General features: G+C 33.1%; 1 protein-coding gene and 1 long non-coding RNA gene across 3 annotated transcripts; one reads left to right on the top strand and one right to left on the bottom strand.

The window, feature by feature from the left end:
- The first annotated feature begins 4482 nt into the window (after nucleotides 1–4482).
- On the top strand, nucleotides 4483–8119 carry LOC112703472 (tobamovirus multiplication protein 2B). 2 transcript variants are annotated; one of them, XM_025754935.2, is made up of 5 exons: nucleotides 4483–5222; nucleotides 6636–6701; nucleotides 6794–6858; nucleotides 7291–7381; nucleotides 7638–8119. In XM_025754935.2, the coding sequence occupies exons 1-5, from the start codon at nucleotides 5022–5024 to the stop codon at nucleotides 7674–7676; spliced, it is 462 nt and encodes a 153-aa protein (XP_025610720.1). In that variant the 5' UTR covers nucleotides 4483–5021; the 3' UTR covers nucleotides 7677–8119. The 2 variants fall into 2 exon arrangements, with proteins under 2 accessions (XP_025610720.1, XP_025610721.1); XM_025754936.3 differs by having other exon boundaries at nucleotides 4734–5222; nucleotides 7655–8119.
- Nucleotides 4506–5899, bottom strand: LOC140174515 (uncharacterized). Its single transcript, XR_011864149.1, has 2 exons — nucleotides 5566–5899; nucleotides 4506–5434 (listed from the first exon to the last, which is right to left on the bottom strand). It is a non-coding gene; the product is annotated as an uncharacterized lncRNA (long non-coding RNA).
- Nucleotides 8120–11419: the final 3300 nt, after the last annotated feature.

The raw sequence follows: 11419 nt of genomic DNA, 5'->3' as shown, positions 1-11419 counted from the left end.
AGCGCCGCTGAGGCAGAAAGGTTTTATGGTGTTGCTGTCTTCCTGGCGCTAAATGCCAGGCTCAGCATTTAGCGCCACCAACGTGTGACTCTGGCACTGATTTCGAGGCACCTGACGCTAAACGCCAGATCGTGGCATTTAGCGCCAATCCAACAGAAGGCTTGCACGCATTACGAAGTGGCTGGCGCCAAATACTCAATAGCAACGTTTAGCATCCGCTTGGCAGCATCAAATTTTTTCCTTTTTCTTCTACACAAATTTTGCCAAATTCGCTCGAATTTTTCCTGAAATAAATAAAATCACAATGTGTCTCAAAGTAGCACCCAAATAAGTTTCAAACACTAAAATCTAAATAAACTCAATAAATTCATATATAAATTTATAAGAAAATATAGAAACTATGCCTACACATCAATAGATGCCCCAAAGTAGAATCATTGCATGAAACTGAGCGTTGCCTTACCAACATAAACTCACTACGGATTAGTGATTGTCGAGTCCTACAGCACAGATACTCGATTGAAAGTGGAGAATATTGGCCCAAGATTGCTCACATCCCAAACATACGCATAGACTGAGGTTGATCCCTCAAAAGGTGATAGCTAAAACCTTTTAGGTAAGAACTATTTATCTGATTTCAAACTATTTTCAACAAGACTGATTATCACACATTTCCATTTTTTATCATAAGTGATGTATACAGCAAAGTCTCTTACTTCCCTAACTTGGTATATATAAATTCTCTTATTTCCATTTTAGCTTATACTTCGAAGACAACAATATGTTTGATATGACACTAACTTTGCATGTTTTTGTGTCCTTTTTTTCTCCTAATATTTTAGTAACAATGCCGTATTCTTTGAATAAACAAGGGTATAATCATACTTTTTAAGGCACATAAGGGTATAATCATACTGCATGTCAGCATCCAAGTTACCGTTTTTGCATTGTTATTTTTTGTTTTGTTTTGTATTGTAGATCCACTTTCAAAACAATTACCAGAAACAGGATGATTGGGAAGTTTCTAAAATTACCACGTACCCATTTTGTCTCATAAACAGATTGATATTCTTCTGGAGTGGCACACCTTTGTTAGCTTTCATACTCTAAACTTCCCTTTGATTGCTGAAAATGTCTGGCCTATTGTTTGCAGTTCTTGGCAATGGCATATGGCTAACTCTTTATTGCTCTGGCTCTTTGGGGCATTCTTCGATTCTGCTTCTTTTATGTAGTATATATCAGCATTCTTCCATTTCTTTGTTTATAATTTATAATTGCAAGTTATTTCATTCTCTAGATATCTTCCCAGTTTTCAGCTTCTATGTTAGTTATTTGCTGATGAATTACAGATTAGCAATGCTTTTTACTCCCTGATAGCTGAAACACTAACAGATATGATTAATCATACATTCATATGTACTTTACATTGTGCATATATTTCGTTGTATTCACTGGCTGAAAGTTTAATAGGCAATGCTTGACTCCTGAGGGAGTCTGAATATACTTGTGAGAAAAATATATTTTATGGACAACAAGAAAAAACTATCGGCATACATGTGACTTAATTCTTACTACAAATAATTCACTATTTGCAGATTGCGTGGGGTGATGCTCTATCATAAAGAAAAGGAGATTGGAGCAGCAAGTTCAACTTGGAAAAAGAGAGACCGAGCTAACAATCATATTTTATACAATTTATGAGGATTCATGTGCATACATTGTACTCCTTTTCTCATTGCTGATTTTGGTTTTTTGTGAATCTTGCTTGTTAGTGTGTGCTAGTGAGAGCTTATGCTTGTGAAAATTGTTCTTGGCATGCATCTGTGTGAGAGTTTGTGAGAAATTTTTTGTAATAGAAAAAGGCTTTGTGTGTTGAGTGAAAATACTAAGACAAAAAGAAAAGTCATTGTTAATGTCCCGGATTTTTGGTTCTTGGAATTGTCAGTGCTTGATGAATTTGTAACTTGGATATTGATCATAGTTGAAAAATCTCACCACAAATTGTGATTGGGACCAGATGTAGGTTTCATTTTGGAACTGGACCAGAATAAATGACTTGGGCGATCTTCTTTTAACACTTTTTCATACTATAATTAATAGTTGCATGCAGAAGTAACTGTTTTAGTTTATCTCGTGCATACATGAGACAAAATTGAGCTTCAATTTTCTAAACAAAAGTGAAAACCTCAATATTTCAGAAGAACTCCAACTTAATATTTTATACTTCGAATTTTAATATTTTGTTATTGCTGCGAGTCCTTAGCATTGCCATATAGCTTAATTTATCTTTTTTTTTCTTTTTCTTTTTTTTTTGTACTAAGTTCTATTATCCCAGCATGCTCAAGTTGCACAGGAATTTCTCTTATACACTTACCTACTTCACAAGTTCTTGTGTTTAATTAGCAATGGAAGCTTTTTACTACTTTCATTCATATATATCCGTTTCTTCTCTACGAACAAGAAAAAAAAAATGCACCTTTACACTATGTTTGGATATAAAATAGAAAAGGGTAAAATATACTTTTTATCCTTGAAATTTGATAAAAATTTTAAAAATACTTCTAAAATTTTATTTTGTTTTAATTTTGTCCCAAAAGTTTTCGATTTACATCAAATATACCCTCAACGGCTAAATTTTCAAAAAATTTAAGACCAATCTAACAATAATGCATAAAAATTATGCTTAATTTGCTTGTGTTAAGAGTGGTTCTTATGAAATTGTTGTTGAATTGGTCTTAAATGTTTTGAAAAATTATCTTTCAGAAGTATATTTAATGCAAATCGAAAATTTTTAGGATAAAATTGAAATAAAATAAAATTTAGGAGTATTTTTGAAATTTTTTTCAAACTTCAAAGACAAAAGATATACTTTATCCAATAAAAAATAAGAAGAAAGAAAATGAGAGGAAAGAAAATAAAAAAAAAGTAAATTTTTTTTGTATTGTTTAGATGAAGAGAAAATGAATAAAAAAATAGGTGAAAATTTTTTTTTATTTGAATGAAAAAAAGAAAAAAAATTATAACAGAATAAAATTACATTAATACCTTTATCTATATTATATATAAATCATAATATATTAGTGTAACACAAAGGATAAATTTGTAATCTTACCCTTATTTGCAAATTCTCTTTAGTTTTCTTCGCATGGATGGAGTGAAAAGTTGGATATAGGTCCCACGTCATTTTTTCTCTTTGCACCCAATTTTTCTTCTTATCCAGTTAAAGGAAAACTAACTAAGTTTTCCATTCATTTTCCTTTTCTGCATTTCCTTTCCTTTCAACTTTTTTGATCCAAACACAGTGTTAAAGTCTGTATTGTATTCCATAAAAGCAGTAGCTTGTTGAGATCTGTATTTTCTTATGAAACTCGAATACTTTATTGAGTTGCTATATCCACGTAGGAGATATATTTCGGACATGATTCTCATCGATACTTGTCCAATACACGTGTTTATGTCCAACTGTGTCTTAATAAAAAATAAAAAATTCTATTCCAGACATGTTTAGACACACTTAAATACCATCACAAGTCAACGTGTATATCTAGCCTTAGTGTTCATGCATTATAGGGAAGATTCATAGTTTGAACATTGAGCAGTAAATGGGAAGATTCACTCATCTTCGTGATGTATGTTTTTAAATCTTCTCGTCCAGCACACCTTTGTTGTCATCACATCTCTTTATTTAGTTGGAACTGCCTTTCAATCTTTGCGATGTTTGTTGAGAAAGAAAAAGGTCGCTTTCCGTTGCTATTGGAAACATATCAATTTTTATGCTTTCAAGTCTGTTACATAGTTGAGATATAATGTTATCTTCTTTGCAAATATTCCAATCATCTCCACCGCTTGTGCAGAATGTTGAATTCTATAAGATGGTCAAAATTTGCTTAACTTCGCCTAATTTGTGTGCAGTAATGATTCAAATTTTTTGCTTTTGTTTCTTCTTTTTTCTTATTTAAAAACATAATTATTACACACCATGTTGTTGAATGCTGGAGATGGTAAAAATTTGCAACTCATGTGATAAAAGTCTTATTTTATTTTTTGTTCTCTTTGCTTTTAACATTCAGAAGTTTGTAGCATACTAAAAGATGCAATAGATGCTACAAAATGTAACTCCTATTCTTAAGATAAAAAATGAAATTCTCAATATTTTGATGCAAATTCTAAGACTATGTAACAATACCATTATACTAGCTAACCATGAAAGTTAGTGGAGTAGACAACATAATTGTTTAATAAGAAACTCATCCTGCTTGTTTTTCTTAGTTTAAAGCAAAGAATTTTAACTTTCTTTCTCATACCACAGGTCTCTATATGGAGGAAGTGTTTTCTTAATATCAGTAACATTAAATTTGCACGGAGAAGCAAGAATAATAGGCCAGTCTCTGCCTCTGTCACGTGTCCCTCTAACAAGTAACAAGCACTAATTATATGCGCTTTACATATCTTTATTTCAGTGCTACCATGTATTACTTCTGCGTAGCTTCTCTATTTGATTTCAATTTGTCTTCCTTTCTTCTTTAATTTTATTAAATAGGTACGCATTTTTGTACATGTCGAACGTGACTACGTGAGAAGGGTAAATTCATTATCCCTTCAAAATGCCTTTCCACGCACCTTGTGGATCCATGTGTATATTGATGAGAAAGTCCAGGGATCTAATACTTTTATTAAAATTTGACCAGTATTTAACTAGCAAAAGAAAAGTGAGTAATCTTACATCATGGAATAAAATCTCGTATCATTAGAAACACCAATAATGACTAGATGATGACTACGAATCACAAAATTTGTTGGCCCTCTAATACTCCTCTTTTGGTAGTTGTTTTTGGCATACTCTATTAGATGCTTCTATTAGGCCTGTTTCTCTGTGTTGGGCTTCCAGGCCCAGGCTATGACCAAAAACCAAATAAAATACTTCACCTTTCAAACTTTTAAGTTTTAACTTAGGACTTAGAAGTAACTCTAATCAGCGGTAAAAAGTTAAAAAAAATTACATAGATCAATAAAACCGAAGAATGGAACGACGGCAACAGAACCCAATCAGTAACGACAGAAGAGGGCGGTTGTGGCGATCGATGTCGACGGCGGGATCAGCCTCCGCCGGCAGTGGCACAAGAGAGGCTCCGGCAAAGGCTATGGTGATGGAACAGATCTCTCAGGCGGTTCAATCCTCCGCCAACCTCCTCCACCTGATGCAGAACTCTTCTCCGGCTCAGGTACTCTCTCGCTCTCCCTCACAAACACAAATTCGCCGTGATGACAACAATGTTACTATCATTATAAATTCCATATCCTGCATCAAGTTTCATTTGTTTTTTTTTTTCCTTTTTTCGGTAAATTGTTTTGTATTATTTTATGCCTTGATTTTTGGATGAACAGTAGGGCTGTAGGGGGCTTCATTTGTAAAGTTAATGGATTGGGAAAAAACCTGAGGAGATTAGTAAAGAAAATAATTTTAGTGAAATTGATTAAGGAAACTGATAGAGTATATTGAGATTGGGGAAAAGTGGAAATAAAGTCAGGATTAATTGTGATGCTAGCGTGAGAGAAGTAACTTACCTGGATTTGGCTGTGTCATTAGAGATGTAAATCGAAGATGCCCTCCCCTTTTCTAGTGACCTCCGGTGTGAGTTTTTTTGCTATTTGGAGAGGCTTAGTGTTGACCTGAGAGTGCGGTTGCCAGGAAATTATTTGTCAGGCTGCAATGTGGATGCTTTTCTAGCATCCCAACCCCATAGACTTCATGAAAATGCAGCTGATAGGGATTTGATTCAGAAAATCCATGATACTCTTCTTTGGAATTGGACAGCAGAGGTTAAATTAGTGCAGAGGACAGCTACTGCAGTTGCAGATTTATGGCCAAGCATGCAGTGAGAAGCTCGGTGTGGTTAGAGCCGTGGAGCAGTTTAGCTAATTTAGTCCATAAGTATTCGTGGAGCCTAATCTGGCTGTGTTTCTTCTCTTTTCTTTTGACACCAAAAAAAAAAAAATAAAATAAAAAGAAGAAAACAAAGAAACTTAGGGGCTATAAAGTTCCCAAACATGTTCCTCTGAATCAAGGGACATACATCATCATAAGGCTGCACAGATTCATTGTAATGAATATCACTATGAGCACCCTTTCTTGCCATGAAATCTGCAGCAGAATTCGCAAAGTGAGCCACAAGGCAAAACCTAACAAGCCACCTCTTGGAAATGATTTCTACAATTTTTATTAATTCCGAAAGCCTCTATATGATACAAGTTCATTCTCAAACCAGTTAAATATCTAAAGCTTTGGGACAATAAGTCTCACACTATTGATCGATGACCATTCTCCCAAGCTAAATTCAATTCACATCAAATATCTAATAACTTAGAATGAAGTACCTGTAACTCCACACATTTTCCATTGCAACCCCAAATCCATTTACCATTGTTGTCACGTAGGATGCACCCAAACCCAGCAGTCCCATATCCCACAAAACACTGCCATCACTGTTGAGCTGAGATTGCCTGACTCAACTTGATGTTGCAGTTTTTATATAACACTTTTTTCTTCGCAAAAATAAGCTAATTAGAGAGCACATATTTTTGACATTATTATCGTTAGTATAAGATGTATGACTCCTTTCTTCGATCATTTGTAGGCCAAACTCACTAAACTTCCCAAGAACCTTATGGCAAAGGTTTCTACTATGAAGAATACAGAGCAGGTGCACATTTGTATCTGATGCAGGGTAGTGGATGACTGCAAAAACAAGTTTCTAGTGTGTGTAATGCTGGTTTTTTGCTTTTCGAATTGCAGATTTTAGAGCAACTTCCTCGGGTGATATCATCTTTGGATGCATATATGGATAATGGATTGCAAAAGTTAGAACTTCCTCTTATCTGATTGGCTATACTTACATGTTTAGAAATTGGAACCTCCTTCTTAATCTATGTTTGATTTTTCTCAACTAGAATCAAATTCTTGTCTCTAGAATCAATTTGGATCAAAGTGAAAATTTTTACTGTGTTAGAATTACATTGAGAGGAAGTAGCAGACATAAAAACCAGTTATGTTAGAATTAATTATACCTAAAATCAATTATACAAAATTGTATTTTGACAATGTTGCTTGTGTAGTTTTATGAGCTTCACTGATGTGCTAAATTGCTAATTATTCTTGTTGTGCTTGACTAAATATGCCTTGCATATTTGGAGAGAAAAGAATTTTTTATTTTGAATTATTATTGTCAGTGTGCTTGACTAAATTATAAAAATATTTTGCATATGATAAGTCTTTGAGTTACAATTATGCAGCATGGCACATTTGAAGACTGTGGTTCTGTTAATGGAAAACATGCAAAGCAGCCAGCTTAGTTCACTCTCCAACGCTCTTCCTTCCCAGAAGGTATAATAGTTTTGTCATGGAGACAGTCATGAAAGTCTATTTAAATTTAAATTCGGATATGCACTTTGGTCTCCCCAGCATGTTAAGTTCTAAATAGGAGAGTTTTGGATGTAGGCATTTCAGAAAATTTCTTGTTTACTAAAGTGAAATGCTATGAGGTTGTGTGAGAGTTAGATCTCCTTTATATATGGCCTTCATGCTAATGCGCTATGTGTGCCTAATTAATAATTATTGTCAATCCTTTTTCCCTTATCAGGAACTTGAACAACGAAGCCAAACTGAAGGGCCAGGTTAAGGGAATGCATGTTGCTTTGGAGTTTCACCTTTGGTATATTGATGCAAAATTTTCAGAAGGATTGGAGCCTCTTTAATTTCATCGGGTTGATTTATGCTTCATCATGTATCTTCTGCAAATCGAATGTACAAATGTTCTTTTCACCTTGTAAGGTTGAAGGTTATTCAAGTGGAGAAATATGTGAGCACTAGAGATAATGTAGCATAAACTTCATGATGTGAATTTTGAAATTTTATTGATTAGATTAGATTAGCGTCACAACTTTGGACACGCTTCAACATTCGACACTTTGACAGTTAGATTTGCTCAATCTCTTAAGACAAAAAAAGGGTGTTTTAGTGGCTAAAACACTTTATAAGTGTTTGTTAAATGTAATGGAAATATACATCCAAATTAATGGTTTTCACCCTATATATAATCATTCACTTTTTGTATGAATTAAATTTAATGGGTCCAGATTCATTGTTATTAGAAATATTTAACATATCTATATTTTTCTAAATACTTTTAGATAACCTAAATTACTTTTACACATTTATATTTATTTAGAATGTTCTAAGACTTTTTTAAGACCTAGGGTCTTTCAACATTTTTCAGAGTATTTTCGAACCTTTAAGTATTTTATGAAATAGTCTAAAATATTTTAGATCTTTTATGTTTTAAATATATATCGTTAAGAATAATATTCTAAAATTTACAGGAATAACAAGCTATTAATGGAGGACAGCTTCATAGTGCATAATTTGCATGCAAACATTTTCTGCTTAATATTAAATGCAATAAGGCCAAGAGTTGCACATTCTTGTAGTTATGGAATCTTTTTAAGATTTCAGAGATGAGGTAAAATTAGTTTTTAAGTTTTTAACTTGTATAACGACACTTATGCTCCCCCAACACAAGACAAGCATTGTATTCAAGTGGTCTCATAGGAAAAGTCACGTGTGAACTTTAAACACACCCAATGTACCATAGCATCAATTAATTACATGACCCATTTTTCCTTTTCCTTAGAGACAACGTTACATAATTGGCCTTAAAAGAGGCAACATTCATGGTACTTGTGAGGAGGACAATGATGAACCAAATCATAGAGAAAAAAAAAAGGGAGGTCAAAAATCAACCTTCTAAAAGTTCAATATACCTTTTCATCAATTTCATTCAGAAGTGGTATTATTGGCAGTGGGCACAACATAAATTTGTGCAAAACGTGAACAAATAACATGGCAGTAGATGTCGATTTTTTAAAATTTGAACCACAGGAAAAATAAGTCATCAATAATTGTGTTATTTGTTCTGACTTCTGTGTGTTAAAATTAAAAACAACACATGCGCGCGCACGCTAAATATTCTCAAAAATGAAAAAAAAAAAAAAAAAGAATAAGTGCGTTGTTAATGGCTAGCACTTTATCTTGTCAATAAATGTTAGTGTCCTAACATTTATAACTTTTGGTCCAATGGAGAGTGATGGATCTAATAAGTGGAATCAAGTGTGGCGAGAACAACATTTGTTTTATGGTTTTGTTTTAGATGGGAAAAATATATTTAGGTTTTTGGTGATCTAGAAAAAAATTATAAAATAAAATAGTAAATTAAATAAATATTCTTATCTTCTTTTTCTTTTTACATTTTTTTAGACAGAAGCTCTCGCGGATTCTATCAGCGGTAGCTCTGACCACTGCTACCCAACAGCGGTGATGGCGATCACCGTGACAGCTTCTGCTCCCATTTCTCGTCGCAGTTCTTCCTCTCCTACTGAACAGCGTCGACGGCGACGGATCTCTCTCCCTCGCGCTCGTTCTTGACAACACTGGAAGTGGCGAACGGCGATAGCCTGGCGACTCCATAGATGGCGACGGCAGGACGCGGATGAATGATGGTGAGGACGGCGCACGCAGAGACAGCCCGCGAAAATGACGACAATGACGGCTCCTCGTGGCGGTCGTGCTCCACAGACGACGACGGCAAGATGCGGATGAACGACGGTGAGGACGGTGCATCTCGTGAAGATGACGACAATGGCGAGGACGGCGCACGCAGAGGCAGCTTGAGAAGATGACGACGGCGGCTGCTCTTTGTGGCGGTCGTACTCCACTTTTCAGCGACGTCAGCGGCAACAACGAGGGAGTGATGGAGAAAAAAAGAAAAGAAAGGATAAAGAACAAAAATGTAATTTTAAAATAGAAGTATTTGTAAAAATATTTAAATATAAATATAATTATTATATTATTAATAAAAGTTTTAAATCTTAGTCATCGATTCAAAAATTCAATGGCCATTATTTATAGAGAATTTTAGACCACCAAAAATCTAAATATACATGAGAAAGGTATGAAGAAAAAGATAGTCAATGGCGGCCAAAAGCCATCTATCCAAGTCCTCATCTTGTTTCAATTATTGTAAGACCAATTTGATTGTTCATAGTTACCACAGTTTTAGTTTTATATAATGACTTGAACAAGGCAAAACTTGTGCTTATTATATATTATCATATGTGTGGCATTTTGGTGTACTTATTTCAGGTTATAACTAGTTTTCATCAAATAATAAATCTTCTGACAAAATAAAATAAAATACAGTTAAGTGTATCTAACACCTACCACTGTATAAACAAATTAAATAAATTCATATCAACATCATACAGATTGTTTTTAGATCATTCATACAAACTCGACCCTTAACGAGGAGAAAAACAAAAAATTTGTAATCCATTCCATCACATTGTCATTAAAGACATACGAAAATTCATATGAATTTTTAATTATAATAATTACAATTTAAAATATACCAAACATAACACACTGAAACAACCCACACCAAACATGCAACACATTAATAAGTTCGTAAGAAAAGCATTATTCTACCATATTAAAGAAAACTATTGAAATTATGAAGCCCTGCCCTGCAATCAAAATCAACACTACTTCAAGTCCGTTGGTAGTTCTCAAAAGTCGTTTCTTATATGCCTATTCTACCATATTGCCTTGAGCTTTTTAGATTTAAGCATACCACTACCTCATAACATGCATGTCTCGGTCTAGCTATAGCCACTGCACCCAATTGTTATTATTATTACTCAGCTTCTTGTATCCATTTCTTCCTCTCTTTGAACTCATCTTTTTTCCTACATATATTTTGAATGTTCCAACACCTAATGCAGGTTCTTTGAGTAACAGGACGGATCCAAAAATGTTTTCATAGGGTCAATAACACATATAATATTAAAAATTATATAAAAAATGATATAATATAAGATGTATTACAAAAATATATCGATAGAAAATATATTTTAAAGTACAAAAAATATGTATGTACTTTTTACTAACGAAGTGGTCGATTTTTCGTATCATAAAATTCATCGATAATCAAATTTGTGTCAAATTTTTCAGTAATTTTCTTTTCGGTATAATTAAAAGACAATTAACAAGAAATTAGTTATTTTTCACAATATTCATAATTGAAAAAAATCTTTTAGTTGTAACAGTTGAAACAGAAAAAATTAATACCAAATGAATAAAAAAAATGGTCACAAAAAAAATAATTCACTTTATAAAATTTGAAAATTTTTATTTAATTAAAAAATATTATTAATAATATCTTTTTCAAATTTTTTTAATATTATTATTTATCATTTAAATATTAAAAATTATTAATATTTAAATTGGATGAAATTTTTATTTATATTAAATTAAATATTAAATAATTTTTTTTAAATTAAATTATACACAATAATTTATTACTATTAA

This window comes from Arachis hypogaea, chromosome 7 (assembly GCF_003086295.3).
Source record: "Arachis hypogaea cultivar Tifrunner chromosome 7, arahy.Tifrunner.gnm2.J5K5, whole genome shotgun sequence".
Lineage (NCBI taxonomy): Eukaryota > Viridiplantae > Streptophyta > Magnoliopsida > Fabales > Fabaceae > Arachis > Arachis hypogaea.
Note: the sequence above shows the minus strand (reverse complement) of the source record. Positions and strands in the feature narration are given on the sequence as shown.